A 20,342-nucleotide genomic window follows, 5' to 3' on the forward strand; every position below is an offset into this window, starting at 1 on the left:
CGTGTTGACCGGTGTTGACACAATTTATACTCGTACGTTTGCTGGAGTCTACACAGTTTAAGCTCTTAAGGCATTGGAGCATGGCGGTCCTAAATTTTGGACTGTAGGACTAACTATTAAAGTTGTTTTGTCAGCAGATATGGATCTTATCCCGAAGTTGTTGGATGCTCAAGTCATAAGACCAACTAATGAAGCTGATGCGTCAGTGACTTTCGCATATATAGGATTTTTGGCAAACCTTCAGCATCAATGGGTTTGATGAGCCTTTACCGACTACCATTTGAGTTGGGCTAGCATGCGAATTATTTAAGTCCGTTTCGCACGTAACGTTGTGCTAAAAGAGTTAACTCTTTTAGTGCTACGATATTAAATACGTAGACTTCATCTTTCTCACGGGAATAGATAACCCGGCCGCATGTATCAGATGCAAACTCAGGATTTTTTGGCAAATCCTCAGCCATCAACGGATTTGACATGCCTTTACCGATTACCGTTTGAATCGGGCTTGCATATGGATTGTTTAAGTCCATTCCGCATGTGACGTTGTGCTAAAAGAGTTAACATTTTTAGTGCTACGATATTGAATACGTAGACTTCGTCTTTCTTACGGGAATAGACTACCCGATAACGCGTGTTAGACGCTGACTTATCCCTTCTTAGGATTCGGGATAAAAGTCCCCAGATTTGGATTCTGGTGTCTTTTTCACTCGGCGAAAGACTAAACCGGCAACGCATGTTAGGCGTAGTCTTATCTCTATTTAGGAGTCGAGATAAAGTTCCCCGCGTGTGTAAGACGCGGATTTTGGTGTTATTAATTATTTTGGTGTTATTAATTATGGTCTGCCACAATATCGAATATGTGGACTTTTGTCCTTTTTACGATCAAGGACTAATCGGCAACGCGTGTTAGGCGCTGACTTATCCCTACTTAGGCTTCGGGATAAAATTCTCTAGACTTGGATTCTGGTGTCTTCTTCAATCGGTGAAAGACTAAATCGGCAACGTGTGCTAGGCGTTGACTTATCCCTACTTAGGATTCGGGATAAAATTCCCCACGCGTGTAAGGCGCGAATTATGGTGTTATCAATAACTACCCGGCACAATGTCGAATATGTGGGTTTTTGTCATTTTTACGATGAAGGACTAACCGGCAACGCGTGTTAGGAGTCGACTTATCCCTACTTAGGCTTCGAGACAAAATTCCCCAGATTTAGATTCTGGTGTCTTCTTTAATCGGTGAAAGACTAAACCGGCAACGCGTGTTAGGCATTGACTTATCCCTACTTATAATTCGGGATAAAATTCCTCATGCGTGTGAAGCATGGGTTTTGGAGTTGAAGGATAGTGTCTTCTCTTGGGGCAAAGACGAACCCGATACTGAAAAAGAAAAATTTTATATTCTATCTCCAGTTACAAAGGAAACTCAAAGTGGGATTTCCACTTCAAGAATTCGGGAAGGTGAAACTAAGAGTGGGATCTCCCCTCCGAGAATCGACAAGATTCGGATAATTCTAACTGTCTAAAGGTTTGATTACCGAACTAAAGATGAATTTCTCGTTTATCGAGAGTGAATTATGGTTTTGGTCCTAATTGTAGGAAGGTTTGACCAAGCGGGAGTTTGAGGTGACCCTAACTGTAGGAAGGTTTGATCACTCGATTTGAAAGTGGACCTTTCATTCATGGAAGGAATCAAGAGGGGATTTTGGTTTTGGCCCTAACTATAGGAAGGTTTGACCAAGTGGGAGTTTGAGGCGACCCTAATTGTAGGAAGATTTGATCACTCGATTCGTGGACCTCTTGTTCATTGGAGGAATCGAGAGGGGATTTTAGTTGTGGTCCTAACTGTAAGAAGGTTTGACCAAATAGGAATTCGAGGTGACCCTAACTGTAGGAAGGTTTGATCACTCGATTTAAAAGTGGACCTCTTGTTCATGAAAGGAATCGAGAGGAGATTTTGGCTTTGGCCCTAACTGTAGGAAGGTTTGACTAAATAAGAGGTTTGAGACGATCCTAACTATAGGAAGGTTTGATCGCTTGATTTGTGGATACCTCTTTCATTGGAGGAATCGAGAGGGGATTTTGATTGTGGCCTTAACTGTAGGAATGTTTGACCAGATAGACAGTGGGAGTGGGAGTACAGATCACAGTGCGAGTGTTGACTTGTACCGATCACTCAGTGGGGGTTCTTGGTGTCAAGTGATAAGAACTTAACACGAAGGGGTTTGACAATTCGTCAAGGATTAACAGATCAAAATTCTAAGCATTATGTCCGAACTCTAACAATGGAAGTGTTAAGTACACAGACGTAGCGGGATTTTGAGTAGATTAAACCAGAAAAGAAAGATTTTTTAGTGGACCCACTGTCAATTAATTTGATCGGTGAGGGATTTTATGATGGAAGATTGTAAATCATCAACACCAGTGGGAGTTTTTTTTTGTGAGGGAAGATTGATCTAACGAAGCGATCAAATCTCATCTCAGCAAAAGAATGCTTGGAAGTTGGTGGAATTGATCCCGACAATGAGATGTGTTTCACCATTGAACATTCAGAGTCCGAGTGGGAGTTTCTCATTTATCACTTCTTTGTAGTAACTGGGTTATCCCTAAGAATACATCATATAGCATTCTTCCAAAAACTTCTCGTTACATGAATCATCCACCCCCAGCTTTCTTTATGAAACCGGGTCTAACATTATACTTAGTTGGGTGACCGGGTTATCCTTAAGAATACCAAGCATAGCACTCTCCAGGATCTTCCCGTGAAAGAAAGAAAATAGTTTAGACTCATATACCTGTTGGAGTATTAAGAAGCAGTTTATACTCGTATACTCTTCGAAGTATCAGAAGGAGCAGTTTATACTCTTATACTTGTCGGAGTCTTCATTCGGCTTAATTTAGCGTTATGACGCCAGCTTCAACCAAGATTTGGATGCTATTTTTAAGAGCAAAGCAAGCCTTGGTAGGATGAAGGATCCTCCTGTGGTATGCACAGTACTTTGGATCCACAGTATTGTTAGCTTCCTCCTGATTTACGATAGGTGGTAACTTGATCTTGTTGTTCTTAAGGAGGGATTCAAAAATGGCTGGAACATCTTCGTCCTTGAAGGAGTACTCTTTTTGGAGTCTTGGATCCGAAGTATTTTGCTGTCTTTAGGGTTATTGTTGCGACGTCTAATTAACGTTAACAACTGCTGCAGGTGCCTTCCCCTTACCACGAGAGACGAAGCTTGAGTTCGGAGGGTTAGCCGTCGGTTGGCTTCTTTCAGCTTTCTTCCTTCTGAGGAAGCGTCCGTCGGTTGGCTTCTTTCAGCTTTCTTCCTTCTGAGGAAGCATTCGACCTGCTCTCCACGCACCTTTAACTTTTTCTAAGTCTTGGACGGTGCTACTCCCATAACTTCCAAGATATCAATAGACATGTTGTTATGACAGGTTTGGAGGATGAAGTCCTCTGTGACCGGATCTCGGTAATTTATCGCCTTATTCCGGAAGCGCTTTACGAAGTCGTTGATCGTCTCTTCGTCTTCCTATTTCTCCTCAAAGAGTGTCCTGATGGATACCTCGATGTCGTCATTAAAGAAATTGCCGAGAAATGAGCTCTCCATATCGTCCCAGCTATTGATGCTTCCAGGCTTAAGACGGCGATACCAATCGAAGGTAGGTCTACGAAGAATGCCAATGAATGACCGAACCATCAAGACTTTATTGCCGGAGATTATGCCCAAGTCAGACTTGAAGTAGATCAGATGAGTGGGCGAGCCCTTCCCGTCGAACGGCGTGAAGTTGATCAGGTTGAACTTCGTTGGATATGAGATCGACTCTCACTCTCTAGGGTAAGGACATGGAATACTGATCTTCTTCACCTCTCGAGCGAACATCAGAGTGTTGATTTTGCTCTCGAGGTCTTTTATCTTTTTGTCCTCGTCTGTATTATGCTTTGGACGATTTCTAAGAGAGACAACGCAACCACCCCCGGCATTGTCATCTTCGGTGGGACCACCCCTAACGTCATTGTCCTCAGTAGGGCCACCCCCAGTGTTCTGGTTAATGCGAGGGTTATCAGCATTGAGATGTTCATCCACATCTGAATCGCTACCTGTTTGGTTAGCAATGTTGCGATGGCTGGATTCACCAAGTTGATTGGACAGAGCCCGGATCTGTTGGCCATGCTCTTCACATATCTGCTGCATAGTCATTTCCATTTTAATTTTTAATGCTTCTTTCTGCTTGGCTAGAGCATCCTCGAGGATTTTGGCGATTTGCTCGGTATTGATCATAAACACTTCCCGAGCTTATCCTACGCTAGACATTGTGTCGTCGGAGGCGATTGCAGAATAAGAGTCCGAGTGTTCATCATCGGAATGGGTTCCTTCATGGATTCTCGAGTAATCGTTATGTCTGACAGTTTCTAGCTAGAGTCAAGACATTAGTTGGGCTATTCCCGAATTGACTCTTCTTCTTGGAGAAAAGTCGGGGCTAGAACTGCTTGAAACAATCGGAGATTTTTCCTTATTGACCATATTGATGGTAACTTTTGGGAGTTTGTCGTCTCGAACGATCGATCTTTTTTTGTGGAAACGCCTTGATTTGGGCTTCGACGCTTCAGTGGCAAGCTTCTTGAATATCGAGACCCTCTGTGGAGCGGTCTTAGGGTAAGAACATTCTGACAGTACTGCTTTGATAATCTTAGCACATGGGCAGTGAGAGTCTGTTTCTCGAGTATTCCTCTTTCGAGATCTGTTTGTACCCCCAGCCCGATAGTACAACTCATCAGTATAATTACCAGAGCAACATATCGTGTGTTAGCACGACTTCCCAAGTATAACGTCGTCGTCGTCAGACGAAAACGTTTCCTTTTGGGGGTTCGACCTTGTTAGCGCTCTCAAGAGTCGCATGTTTTGAGCTACGCATTCGTGAGCGTGGAACCTCAACGGGCTCTCGGACTTCGACACGCAGTCTGAGGCGGTCGGTTATGGGAGTTTCCTCTTTACGACAAGGCTCAGACTTGTTGTAAGGGCAAGTGCGACCCCCAACTCGATGAGTTGCTCAGGGTTCAATCACCGGACCCAAGTGCTCTTTGATCGAAACTTTGGCTCGATCCTTGTGCAAATAACCCAGATGATCCATCATTGCTTTCTTTCCTCTGGATGAGTTCACACTGCCGCGTGGCTTCACTAGAAGTATCGGATCAATCAGCACAGGGGCGGAACTCGACGGAATCAAAAAAACGGGTGCAGAATGTCTCCTATCTTGGCCCTGGCGCGGGTCAGACCATGGTGACCCGCGGCTGGGCGGGTCAGACTTGAGTGACCCACCTCCATACTTGGTGCAGTCTTGATGACTTCTTAGCTATGTCCTTCTTCTGCATCTTTTGTGCGTTTTGCACAAGAATTCGCGCGTGCGCAAGCAGTACGCGACATTTCTGAATGCGTTCTTCAAGGGTTGAACGAGTCCTTTTGACTTGGATCCATTCATTTGTTGAGAACTTGGAGGGTTGCTCATTCGTCCGCTGTTGGGGCGCTCGATGCTCCTTGAATTTCAGATTCGCTTCGTAATAGATCCCGTCTACAGGCTCCAAAGCCTTGGCGAATTAGCACGCGAGGCGTTGGCGCTGTCTTTGGCGAGCTCTCTTTGATAAAGTGGGCGCACCTCCAGCGGCTATCTCCTTGATTGAGGAGGAGTCCAGATCTGCAGATGTGGCCTCGTTGGAGGTCGGAGGAACGTTGCAAGGCGTGATTGCAGCATCAACGGGGGCGTTGATCTTCCTACGCGTGCGAAGAGCGGAGGATCTGGAGGAGGAGGAGGATGATAGATACTCCTCGAACTTCTGTTGGTCGAACTCGTACTTGACCTCTTCTTCAATCGGGATCCGGATCCGAGGTTGCGACACGACATCCTCTGCAGAGAAGATGTTGGCTCCCACTGTGGTCGCCAGTGTATTTGGTTCAAAAATTATTTTTTTCATTGTGATTTAATCTATTACAACTTCAGGCATTACAATAAACTCAACAAAAAGTTAGTCTTTTTATAAGACTTTTACACAATGGAAATAACTGATTACAATCTCTTTCAAATAACACACAGATCTTATTTATTAGTCTTTGTTTGCGTGAGATCTTTGCACGTGCCGGGGATGTTGATATCCGTGGACCACCTACGGATCAGATCCAGTTGACAGAATGATTAATCAGAGCTCCTACTTCACCAAGGAAGTATTCGCTGAAGTACTGATATCGACCAAGTAAAATTAGTACTCTTCTCGAGATTAAGACCAAGCCTAATCTCAAGGAAAGGGGGGACGAGACTTCAGATCCTTCGAAAGACTCCTTCTTTATGCTGAAGTTCGTCGGGATCTAGCTAGCCTCCTCTGAAATTTCTTGCTCATTGACTTTTCAATCCAGCAGCACCTCCTCATCTTGATAATAATTTGCCCCTTCTGAAAGGAGGCCCTAGGCTTGTATTTATAGGGCACCGGATGGGGGTATTTGGATAAGAATGAATGATTTGACCATATCTTCAGTTAATAATGGCCTAACCACGTTTATAGATGATATCTAAGTAGTTAGAGAGGTTTTGGAACTGAAGAAACCGATCGAAACAGCCTAAAATACGTTTTGGATGTTATGAGCAGTTCTGGGCGCGGGACAGACCACAGTGACCTGCTCGTCCGCGGGTCCGCGGGTCACCCTTGGGTGACCCGTGCGCCATGAGAGTTCCGAGCTTTTTTAAGATTTTCAATGTTTTGGACTTTCTCGGACTTGTATTTTCTCTCGTTTTGTGTATTTGATCGTCTTGTTGACTAATACGCTTCGTTAACTTGCTTTATGCGCTCTCTGGCTTCTTTATGGCACTTGGAGATGACCGACAAGTGTGCGGGCACTTAGAGCTAACCGACAAGCACGGCGGGTACTTAGAGCTGACTGACAAGCACGGCGGGCACTTGGAGCTGACCGACAAGCTCGGTAGGCACTTGGAGCTGACCGACAAGCTTGTGTAACTCTCTTAGTGCTATAATATTGAATACGTAGACTTCGTCTTTCTCGCGGGAATAGACTACCTAACGACGTGTGTTAGACGTAGACTTAGGATTTTTTGGCAAATCCTTAGCCATCAACGAATTTGACGTGCCTTTACCAACTACCGTTTAAGTCGGGCTTGCATGCAGATTGTTTAAGTCTGTCTGCATGTAACTAAAAGAGTTAACTCTGTTAGTACTACGATATTGAACACGTAGACTTCATCTTTCTTATAGGAATACACTACCCGACAACGTGTGTTAGGCGCTGACTTATCCATTCTTAGGATTCGGGATAAAAGTCCCTAGACTTAGATTCTAGTGTTTTTTTCACTTGGCGAAATACTAAACCGGCAACGCGTGTTAGGTGTAGGCTTATCTCTATTTAGGAGTCAAGATAAAGTTTTACTGTGTGTATAAGGAGCAGATTTTGGCGTTATTAATAACGGCCTGCTATAATGTCGAATGTATAAGCTTTTATCCTTTTTACGGTCAAGGACTAACCGGCAATGCGTGTTAGGTGCTGACTTATCCTTACTTAGGCTTCGGGATAAAATTCCTCAGATTTGGATTCTGGTATCTTTTTCACTTGGTGAAAGACTAAATTGGTAACGCGTGTTAGGTGTTGACTTATCCATACTTAGGCTTCAGGATAAAATTCCACGTGTATGTAAGGCACAGATTACAGTGTTATTAATAACAATCTGCCATAATATTAAATATGTGGGCTTTTATCCTTTTTACGGTCAAGGACTAACCGGTAACGCGTGTTAGGCGCTGACTTATCCCTACTTAGGCTTCGGGACAAACTTCCCTATATTTGGATTCTGGTGTCTTTTTTAATCGGTGAAAGACTAAACCGACAACGCGTGTTAGGCGTTGACTTATCCTACTTAGGATTCAGGATAAAATTCCCCGTGCGTGAAGTACGGATTTTGGGGGTTTTTAAAAAAAATGGTGTCTTCTCTTGGGGAAAAGACGAACCCGATACTGGAAAGGAAGAATTTTATATTCTTTTTCCAGTCACAAAGGAAACTCAAAGTGGGATCTCCACTTCGAGAGTCCGGGAAGGTGAAACTTAAGAGTGAAATATCCACTCCGAGAATCAAATAGATTTGGATAATCCTAACTGTCGGAAGGTTTGATTACCGAGCTAAAGGTGAATTTCTCATTTATGGAGAGTGAATTGTGGTTTTGGTCCTAATTGTAGGAAAGTTTGACCAAATAGATTGTTTGAGACGATCCTAACTGTAGGAAGGTTTGATCACTCAATTTCAAAGTGAATCTCTTATTCATGAAAGGAATTAAGAGGGAATTTTGGCTTTGCCCTAACTGTAGGAAGGTTTGACCGAGTGGGAGGTTTGAGATGACCCTAACTGTAGGAAGGTTTGATCTCTTGATTTGTGGACCTCTCGTTCATAGAAGGAATCGAGAGGGGATTTCGGTAGTAGTCCTAACTGTTTAAAGGTTTGACCAAGTAGGATATTTGAGACAACCCTAACTGTAGGAAGGTTTGATCTCTCGATTTGAAAGTAGACCTCTCGTTCATGGAAGAAATCGAGAGGAGATTTTGGTTATGATCCTAACTGTAGGAAGGTTTGACCACGTAAATAGTGGGATTGGGAGTACAAATCACAGAGGGAGTGTTGACTCGTACTAATCACTCAATAGGGGTTCTTAGTGTCAAGTGATACAAACTTAACACAAAGGGTATTGACAATTATCAATGATTAGTAGATTAAAATTCCAAGCATTATGTCCAGACTATAAAAATGGAAATATTGAGTGTATAGACATAGCGGGAGTTTGAGTTGATTAAACCAGAAAGAATTTTAGTGGATCCACTGTCAATTAATTTGATTAGTGAGGGATTTTATGGCGAAATATTGTGAATCATCAACACCAGTGGGAAATTTTTGTGAGGGAAGATTGATCCAATGAAATGATCAAATCTCATCTCAGCAAAAGAGTGCTTGGAGTTTGGTGAATTTGATTTCGACAATGAGATACGTTTCACCCTTTGGACATTCAGAGTCCAAATGGGAGTTTCTTATTCATCACTTTTTTGTAGTAACTGGGTTATCCCTAAGAATATATCATATAACATTCTTTTGGAAACTTTCTGTTACATGAATTATCTACCCCTAGCTTTCTTTGCGAAACTGGGTCTAATGAGGAGCACATTGTACTCAGTTGAATGATCGGGTTATCCTTAAGAATATTATGTGTAATACTCTCCAGGAACTTCCAGTCAAGGGTAGGAAACAGTTTAGGCTCATATACCTGTTGGAGTATGCAGGGAGCATTTTAACCTCATGCACATGTTGGAGGATTGAGAAGCAGTTTATACTCGTATACTTTTCGGAGTTAGGGAAACAGTTTATACTCGTGGCCCCGTTGGAGTATTGAGAAGCAGTTTATACTCGTATACTCTTTAGAGTGATGATGCAGATTAATTTAGCATTATGACGCTAGCTTCAACCAAGATTTGGATGCTATTCTTGAGGGCGAAACAAGCCTTGGTGGGATGAAGGATCCTTCTGTGGTACGCACAGTACTTTGGATCCGAAGTATTATTAGCTTTCTCCTGATTTATGATAGGGGGTATCTTGATCTTGTTGTTTTCGAGGAGGGATTTAAAAATGGCCGAAACGTCTTCATCCTTAAAAGAGTACTCTTTTTGGAGTTTTGGATCCGAAATATTTTGCTATCTCCGTGGTTTTTGTTGTGACGTCTGATTAACGTCAACAACTGTTGTAGGTGCCTTCCCCTTACCACGGGAGATGAAGTTTGAGTTCAGAGGGTTAGCCGTCGGTTAGCTTCTCTCAGCTTTCTTCGTTCTTAAGAAGCATTCAGCCTGTTCTCCGCACACCTTCAACTCTTTCTAAGTCTTGGACGGTGCTACTCCCATAACTTCCAAGATATCAATAGACATGTTGTTATGACAGGTTTGGAGGATGAAGTCCTCTGTGACCGGATCTCGGTAATTTATCGCCTTATTCCGGAAGCGCTTTACGAAGTCGTTGATCGTCTCTTCGTCTTCCTATTTCTCCTCAAAGAGTGTCCTGATGGATACCTCGATGTCGTCATTAAAGAAATTGCCGAGAAATGAGCTCTCCATATCGTCCCAGCTATTGATGCTTCCAGGCTTAAGACGGCGATACCAATCGAAGGTAGGTCTACGAAGAATGCCAATGAATGACCGAACCATCAAGACTTTATTGCCGGAGATTATGCCCAAGTCAGACTTGAAGTAGATCAGATGAGTGGGCGAGCCCTTCCCGTCGAACGGCGTGAAGTTGATCAGGTTGAACTTCGTTGGATATGAGATCGACTCTCACTCTCTAGGGTAAGGACATGGAATACTGATCTTCTTCACCTCTCGAGCGAACATCAGAGTGTTGATTTTGCTCTCGAGGTCTTTTATCTTTTTGTCCTCGTCTGTATTATGCTTTGGACGATTTCTAAGAGAGACAACGCAACCACCCCCGGCATTGTCATCTTCGGTGGGACCACCCCTAACGTCATTGTCCTCAGTAGGGCCACCCCCAGTGTTCTGGTTAATGCGAGGGTTATCAGCATTGAGATGTTCATCCACATCTGAATCGCTACCTGTTTGGTTAGCAATGTTGCGATGGCTGGATTCACCAAGTTGATTGGACAGAGCCCGGATCTGTTGGCCATGCTCTTCACATATCTGCTGCATAGTCATTTCCATTTTAATTTTTAATGCTTCTTTCTGCTTGGCTAGAGCATCCTCGAGGATTTTGGCGATTTGCTCGGTATTGATCATAAACACTTCCCGAGCTTATCCTACGCTAGACATTGTGTCGTCGGAGGCGATTGCAGAATAAGAGTCCGAGTGTTCATCATCGGAATGGGTTCCTTCATGGATTCTCGAGTAATCGTTATGTCTGACAGTTTCTAGCTAGAGTCAAGACATTAGTTGGGCTATTCCCGAATTGACTCTTCTTCTTGGAGAAAAGTCGGGGCTAGAACTGCTTGAAACAATCGGAGATTTTTCCTTATTGACCATATTGATGGTAACTTTTGGGAGTTTGTCGTCTCGAACGATCGATCTTTTTTTGTGGAAACGCCTTGATTTGGGCTTCGACGCTTCAGTGGCAAGCTTCTTGAATATCGAGACCCTCTGTGGAGCGGTCTTAGGGTAAGAACATTCTGACAGTACTGCTTTGATAATCTTAGCACATGGGCAGTGAGAGTCTGTTTCTCGAGTATTCCTCTTTCGAGATCTGTTTGTACCCCCAGCCCGATAGTACAACTCATCAGTATAATTACCAGAGCAACATATCGTGTGTTAGCACGACTTCCCAAGTATAACGTCGTCGTCGTCAGACGAAAACGTTTCCTTTTGGGGGTTCGACCTTGTTAGCGCTCTCAAGAGTCGCATGTTTTGAGCTACGCATTCGTGAGCGTGGAACCTCAACGGGCTCTCGGACTTCGACACGCAGTCTGAGGCGGTCGGTTATGGGAGTTTCCTCTTTACGACAAGGCTCAGACTTGTTGTAAGGGCAAGTGCGACCCCCAACTCGATGAGTTGCTCAGGGTTCAATCACCGGACCCAAGTGCTCTTTGATCGAAACTTTGGCTCGATCCTTGTGCAAATAACCCAGATGATCCATCATTGCTTTCTTTCCTCTGGATGAGTTCACACTGCCGCGTGGCTTCACTAGAAGTATCGGATCAATCAGCACAGGGGCGGAACTCGACGGAATCAAAAAAACGCCGCGGCTGGGCGGGTCACCTGGGTGTGTCCCGTATTTTTTGATTTTTTCGGCCGCCGTCTTGGACTTTTGTCTCCATACTTGGTGCAGTCTTGATGACTTCTTAGCTATGTCCTTCTTCTGCATCTTTTGTGCGTTTTGCACAAGAATTCGCGACCCGCGGCTGGGCGGGTCACCTGGGTGTGTCCCGTATTTTTTGATTTTTTCGGCCGCCGTCTTGGACTTTTGTCTCCATACTTGGTGCAGTCTTGATGACTTCTTAGCTATGTCCTTCTTCTGCATCTTTTGTGCGTTTTGCACAAGAATTCGCGCGTGCGCAAGCAGTACGCGACATTTCTGAATGCGTTCTTCAAGGGTTGAACGAGTCCTTTTGACTTGGATCCATTCATTTGTTGAGAACTTGGAGGGTTGCTCATTCGTCCGCTGTTGGGGCGCTCGATGCTCCTTGAATTTCAGATTCGCTTCGTAATAGATCCCGTCTACAGGCTCCAAAGCCTTGGCGAATTAGCACGCGAGGCGTTGGCGCTGTCTTTGGCGAGCTCTCTTTGATAAAGTGGGCGCGCCTCTAGCGGCTATCTCCTTGATTGGGGAGGAGTCCAGATTTGTAGATCCGGCCTCGTGCAGCAACAACTGGGACGTTGATCTTCCTACGCTTGCGAAGAACGGAGAATCTGGAGGAGGAGGACGACAGATATTCCTCAAACTTCTATTGGTCTAACTCGTACTCGACATCTTCATCAACCGGGATCCGGATCCGAGGTTGCGACACGACAGTCTCCGCAGCGAGACTGTTGGCTCCCACTGTGGTCGCCAGCATGTTTGCGTTAGAAATTGTTTTCTTCATTGTGGTTAAATCTATTACAACTTCAGGCGTTACAACAAACTCAACAAAAAGTTAGTCTTTTTATATGACTTTTACACAATGGAAATAACTGATTACAATCTCTTTCAAACTCAACAAAAAGTTAGTCTTTTTATATGACTTTTACACAATGGAAATAACTGATTACAATCTCTTTCAAACAACACACAGATCCTATTTATTAGTCTACTTTTACACAATGGAAATAACTGATTACAATCTCTTTCAAACAACACACAGATCCTATTTATTAGTCTTTGTTTGCATGGGATCTTTACCTGTACCGGGGACGTTGATATCCGTAGACCGCCTACAGATCGGATCCGGTTAACAGAATGATTAATCAGAGCTCCTACTTTACTAAGGAAATATTCGCTGAAGTACTGATATCGACCAAGCGAAATCAGTACTCTTCTCGAGATTAAGACCAAGACTAATCTCAAGGAAAGGTGGAAACGGGCCTCAGATCCTTCGAAAGTCTTCTTTTTTATGCCGAAGTTCGTCGGGATCTCGCTAGCCCTTGCTGAAATTTGTGGCTCTTGGCTCTGAAGTTCGGCAGCACCTCCTCGTCTTGATAATAATTCACCTCTTGAGAATGGGGGCCCTAGGCTTGTATTTATAGGGCGCGGGAAATTTGACCTTGGCTAAACTCTTTGGCACTTTGCGATTTTCCGGGACTTGTATTTTCTACCGTTTTACGTATCTGGTCGTCCTATTGACTTGTATGCTTCGTTAACTTGCTTCATGCGCTCGTTAGCTTCTTTACGGCACTTGGAGCTGAACTTCAAGCGCGGCGGGCACTTGGAGCTGACCAACAAGCGCGGCGGGTCACCCGGGTAATCTTTCTTAACTCGGATGATGACGTTCATCGTCTTCTCTTCGTCTCAAGCTGCGTGCGGACATCTACAGGCATTTTTAGACGCCTACACGCACATATGCAATCGGTCGACCGGATAGAGACACAAATTTCACCCTGTAATTGTGCGCGGGATCGGTCGACCGGTCACACCCCATCAGTCGACCGACCCGAATTCCTGTAGAACCCAGTTTTCTGTCTATTGCGTCGGTCGACCGGCCTTGCTCCTTCGATCGACCAACCCAAGGGTTACTATAGTTGTTTCAATTCTTCAGTTTTCCTGATTTTCGCCGCGTTTTCTACAGAGTTCATATTGTGACTCATACAATGTATTGTGCTATATCAAGTTTTTGGATATAGATTTTCAAGTGTTTTTTGAAACTGACAAGTCAGACCAAAAGGCCACCATACCTATTGCCAATTTTTCAAGAATATTTGTACATCTACTTTAACAACATCAACCTTCTGTGACAAGAGATAACAATATAGCTAATCATAAACTTCATATGCCTTCTTAGAACGGATAATAGCAACGCCACACATGTCAATGGCATCCATCGCTCCATTTCTAGATTGAGGAAGGTTTCTCAAGGTAATGGAGATCCGAGTTATATTTCTTAATTTTTGGTGCATTCAGGTGAACTCTTCCACAATATCCCATAAGAGCATGCCGAACATAGACAGATAAACCTGAAGAACCATTGGTTCTATTTTCTCTTTGGTGCAATCTAGCCTCTCTCCGCATCTATCAATTGAATGTGAAATGACCAAGAGAAGAAACATGGATTTTTATAAGACAAGAAAGGAAAGTAAAATAAACAACCTACAGAGAACCTTCAATAATTGGTTCACATTCTTTCTATAACTCATATCTACATATTGCCAATCATCATCTACTATCAGTTATAATCTTGATAATGGTGGATGCCTTCTGATCATAACTAAATACACAGAGATGATAAGGATGAGTATTTACCTTAAAAGTGGCAACAAGTGAAATAATAGAAAGGTATATAGACCTATCACCACTTTAGACCATCTTCAATTCCTTGAGGATTTACGTCAAAATAGAAGTCATCCCAGGCGAAAATCAACCTATCATTTCAGCCATCTGCTTCAATAAAACAATACATATGACAGAATGTTTAACTCAATGAATTTTTTTAATAAAAAGCATTATTATTACATGTGAAATGTATAAAGATGTTTAGCTTTCATAAAAGGAGAGGAACGCTCGCCATTGGATTATCTACTTCCCTTCTTTTCACAAGGTGAACACTCACCGTTTCGTTCTTCCAATATTCTGTGTAATTCATGATGTGAAAAAAAAAACAATACATAAATGACAGTTAACATAAAATTTAAAAAAAAAATGTAGGGCCAAAGTGGGGTTACTTATATAGCTTCTGAGAACACAGACGGTTTTACAGTTGTGTGACTCAATACAATATTTTGCTACTGCTCTCTCATTCTATATTTGGATACACTCTCAAAAACACCATGAAATTTCAACTTGAAACAACAAATATCTAATGAATTCTTCAGTGAAACACCAATAAGACATAAACATAGTCTCCATACCAATCAAGCGTTGTACAGACATCTAAATGGGGACAATAAATTTCTTATACTAATTTGTTTGATTATTTCATTTTTTAAACTCATGGCACAAACCCAAAAAAAAAAAAAACTCAAGACGATATCCTCTAGCAGAAAACTATATTGTAAAGGAAACACAATATAGGTGCAAGTTTATCAATCATCAAAAACTAAAAAAACCTGAACCTAAAGAAGCAACCAATGATTTCTAAGCCAAAAAAAAAAGGATTTTTTTTTAAACACAACCATGCAAATCAATAAAAAGATAAAGTTGATATATTAATCAAATCAATTTGACACTGAAGAGGAGAAATTATTTTTATCATTAAAAGAAGAGAGAATCAAATTCACGCAATAGAAATTATTTTTTATCATTAAAAGAAGAGAGAATCAAAGTCACATAATAGAAATCAACCTCAACAAAAGCGGTGAAATTTGATCTGAACATCCATCCAATTGAGTAAGGCCATACACTCCCTCACCCTCCCTCACTGAGGGAACACGCGAGAGGGAGACCTAACCCGACTGCAAGGACGAAAGAGAAATGAACGAACCGAAAAATCAGCTCTTCCTCATCCCATTACGGCAGATAAAAAGGGTAAGAACGGAATGAGCAAAGCTGTGATTTCATATACAAACTCCCCTAAATACCGTCAAACCCACGAAATGGAGTTAAGAACCAAGGGGGTAAAAGAGGAAATAATAGATGCACTGGAAATGATGGGGGCATACTTCTCCCCAAAATACCTCAACCCCCCAGTTCATAGTAAAGAGGTAAAACTGAACAAAGAATTATATGAGCAGTGCTAGAAACGGCTGATCCAGCTTTTAAACAAGAGTTTTTATGAGGTGGATTATGGGAGATGCATCACAACATATGCAGTTCCCATTACTAAAATGAAAACAATCACATTGAAGACAAAGAAAATTCCGAAGAAGAGAACTCTTAAAAATACAACATAGACTCTAGTTGTTATGCCAATACAAGGAACTACTCAAAGGAAACATTCCAAGGGTCAATAGCGCAAGACAATTAGTATACAAATGAAAAATCAATTCTCAACGGTATATGCAAAATACACGCGGAAAAGACTTGTATGCTTTATAAAAAAATTATTGGGGTGAACGGTTTAGCATCCAACTAATATCTGCAGATAGCATAGCTAGAAACAAATACAACAACCGAGCAGTTGAGAGCTTTGGTTCCATGGCTCACTGCAAGAATGGTGATAACTCAATTTAAAATTAGCAGAAGAACAAAAACAGCTTTCAACCATCAGTTATATCCTCTTCATAAAGGATATCCTCAGCACCTGCAGATTCCTGCCATCGAACAATCATGTTAGGATCAAAATCTCGTTCATTCATTCATTCATTCATTCAAGAACAAGGCCTTTGAAAGTGATCTGTATGCATTATCATCAAAACTTGAAATCTCCAAGTGCCTGCCTTCATCCTTTTGCATATGTAAATGTTGTTTCCGAGACATAGGAGTTTCGCACACTACTTCAGTTTTGTTCCTCTCCCTTTTCATCTTCTTACACTTGGAGCTGGGGAGATAATCAAGTGCAGGTTTTTCCATCCCTGGATGCTTGAGGGCCCAAACCCTATGCAAATCTGGAACCCAGCTTGTGAAAGATGACAACCTCCGAGCTCTGTCTCTTTGTTTATGGGCTTTCATTAGCCTTCGATCATGTAGATTATCAGCTTCAGGTTGCAATTCTTTTGCATCATTTGCATGCAGGTAGACATTATTTTGACTGCTGGAAGCTATGGTCATTGGTTCAAATGTATCTTTAGGGGTGTTATTACTTTCATTCTCATCCCTTTTTGCTTCTTCACTGTTGCTAACAAGTAATGACTCTGATGCTTCCAGTTCATTATCATCAAATGAGAAAAATTCCATCTGCTCATAGATCTTGTGAATAACATCTCCCAGAGAACGAGCATACCTGTAAGAGTAGCCAGCTTCAACAATTGTAATAATCTAATTTCATTTCTTTTCCCTAAAAACCTCTTTGTCAATTCAGATACTGCATGCAGCAGACTAATGTGACCAAGTGTATTATTACACAATATATAGAAGAAAGGTGCATAATGATCAATTATGAAAAAGCAACATCAATGAAATTGTTAAAAAAGTGATAAAATATGGACTATGCACGCTTGAATCTAGATAAATCGTGCATATAAAAATTGGTTATTTTTTGTGAAATCAAATTAATAGTATAGATTGTTCCAAAAGTTACCAAATCAAAATTTGTATTCAGATTTAATGATAGTAGTTTCAGTTATATTAATGAAGTCTTCTTACTATTTATCCTAATATATATCTTAAGCACATAACATATGTCAGTGCAATTGCATTTGCCTATTGCATCTTTGGACCTATGTAAGGTACGTGCTAAAGAATAATTTTCTCTGTAAGAATATAAATGAATAAAGTTACATAGTTTAAAAAATTGCTAGATTTAAAATCCGCTAAAACATTCCATTGAGGTTGTGTGCAATAAAATTTGTGATTAGAATAATGCATAATCTAATAGGCCATAATTTGTTGTAAAGAATTTTTGAGCTAATTTACTCTTAAAAGTTACATTTTTTAACTTTTTCTCGATAGTTTTTCTAGATTGCGTGCATTATGCACATGCATGTTGGCTAATAAAATAATAAAAATTTTACAAGTGCATCATATGTTGATAATGGGAAGATTTGACCTGACTTCTTGGACCTAGTTGGCTAGTTGAGACACAGAAAAGGCATACCTCAAGAAAACTAGATATTTATATAGAGCATTGAAGAAAAACTACAGAAAAATTAACTATACCTTAAAGTGAAAAGTACTGCTGAAACTCTAGATACCTAGTACTATTGCTTCCAGGCTTCTAGCATAGTACTTTCAAGTATTATGCTCAATTAGAATCAGACTCGTGAAATTCTTAGCAAAATATTATAGCTTCTGGAATGGTACTTTTGTGTATTATGCTCAATTAGAATCTTACAGAGCTGGCTGTCAGCTATGTGGCAAAAATAAGCGAGGAAATTGTCAGTATGGAGTATCTCAAGTGCTATATTTGAGTAATTAACATATGGTTGCTCAGATAAAGTTTCAGATATCCTAAACTTGTATTACCCACTGAGCAAATTAAACATAATAACAGTGCACACAAATCGGAACAATAGATATTGATGTAATCAGGCATGAAGATTTTGTAAAGGTGTCAAAAATGAACAATCTATTTATCTAGGACAAGGAGGAAACTAAGTATAGTGTATGGAAAATAATGAAGGAAGAAGCTGTAAGACCGTTGGTACCAAATATTAAGGAAGCTATGAACATGCAAAGCATAACATACCTAGATTTAATGGTCTTTCCAGCAAACTCCAGCAGACTCTCACCGCACAAGAAGTCCCCCTGTAGATAGAACTCAATATTTTGCAAGAGCGAGCAGATCTCCTTGACCATTTTCTGTTTCAAATTCTCCTCAAAGCTTACTGCAATCTTTGACCGTAGCAGCTCCATTCTAAACAATATCTGCAGCTCATGCCTGATGTAAGTTAAGGAATATAACGATTTACAATTCTGGCGTAGACAACTGAGAAATAGAGAAACAAGAATATTAAGAGGATACTGTCGGATTATGTTCTCTGTACTGTAATTTGCTGGAAATTCTCTTAATGTTGCAGATTCTGAATTGGAGCTTCTGTGCTTCACCAATAAATCCTTCGGTTTCATTAAAAGAAGGCGAGAAACTTCAGAACGGACATTCATTTCAGAACAGTCGTCTAATTCCTTGTTTACAGAGTTATTGATCTCATTGTTTGCAAATTTAGCATATAGTGCATCAATAGACCAACTAACCAGTCGTTTAGCCAAATTCCACAAATCTACTTCCTTTGAGAAAGTTCCATGCTCAATCTTCTGAGGGATACTTTTGAGGAAAGCTTCCCAGTGTTCTTTGCAGGAAAATGATAAAAACTCCTGGTTTAAAGGCAAATTATGATTTTGCCCTCGATCAGGAGAAGAGGAAGCATTTAAGTTAGGCTCTGGGTCTGGTCCATCAAGCCTCTCTTTCACTTCCTCATTAACACTCAGAGGTGTCTTCGGTTCATTTGGTTTAATTTGGCAATAATCACTTGATTTCTTCATCTCCCTCATCCAACATTTCAAAAAAGACAGCTTCTTTGATTTGGTATTTTTGGTGGCAAAGTACATTTCTTCCAGATCCATCTCTGGAGCACAATATTCATCTTGCCTAAACACTGCTTTGTAGAATGTACTCCAAGTAACATCCTGCAGCAGATGTCCGTCCATTTTGTTTCTTTTCCTTCTCCCGTACTTAGTTTTAGATGAATCAGCTATACCACTATCAAATGTTTTAGACGCCTCTTCGCCCGCTAATTGACATGAAACTACATTGTTGTTCTCCGTAACGCCGAGCAGCGCATAGTTAACTGTGAATGGCTTTAGAACACCTTTAAGAGAGTTTCCATCGCTATCAGATATAGAGACTGAAGCCCAGTAATTCTTTCTAAAGAGGAATGCCAGGAGAAGCTGCCAGAAGGGCTGTTCTACCATAAACTCGCCCTTTTCCATACAACAAAGCAATTCAAGAACCCTGTCAACAATGCACTCTCTTTTAGGATCTCCTGCCTCTTTCCCGGAATCACTAGAAATTCCTCGCAATAGAACAATCCAGTCAGAATAATCAGACACTTGCGCCCACTCATCTCTCCTCCTGACCTCACTAACTCGAATCTTCACAAGTCCACCCCCATTAATCTTTTCCGAGAAAAGGGCCCAAAAGTCTGGCCTTTCCCTTGCCAATTTCAGCTGGACCACCTCCAGGCAGCAACTTTTACATTCTAAAGGCTTTCCATGGGCATCAGTAATCCCAAGAACCAAATCGGCTCGACCTTTCCTGGTACTACGACCAGAACTGAGACATCCCAGTTTACACCCCATATACGGAAATATCAGCCCAAATGGAACCAAAGCAGAGCCCACAAGAATGGCGTCCTCGGAACAAAAACCCCAGCCCAATTCCCTAATCCCCCTTTTGAGGAACCCTAGCTCGCGCTCTTCATCAAAGTTCATGCCAATCCAACTAAAATGAATATCTCTGGACAAGAATCTCTCATTTACCGGACCGAAAACCCTAGCGAAGCTGGCGAAAAACCCATCAAAATCCCGACTTTGGAGACCCAGGGTGTCTCCGTAGAGGGGCGAGAAGAGCAACACTAGATTCGAGCAAGGGGATTGAGGGG

At 41.7% G+C, this 20,342-nt stretch overlaps 1 protein-coding gene across 1 annotated transcript; it reads right to left on the reverse strand.

Moving 5' to 3' along the window:
* Positions 16,152-20,336, reverse strand: LOC109834190. The gene is made up of 3 exons (XM_020402130.1): positions 18,707-20,336; positions 18,431-18,622; positions 16,152-17,026 (listed from the first exon to the last, which is right to left on the reverse strand). Exons 1-3 carry the CDS (start codon positions 20,170-20,172, stop codon positions 16,447-16,449), a joined length of 2,238 nt encoding a protein of 745 aa, XP_020257719.1. The 5' UTR covers positions 20,173-20,336; the 3' UTR covers positions 16,152-16,446.

Source organism: Asparagus officinalis, chromosome 3, assembly GCF_001876935.1.
Source record: "Asparagus officinalis chromosome 3, Aspof.V1, whole genome shotgun sequence".
In the NCBI taxonomy this organism is placed as follows: domain Eukaryota; kingdom Viridiplantae; phylum Streptophyta; class Magnoliopsida; order Asparagales; family Asparagaceae; genus Asparagus; species Asparagus officinalis.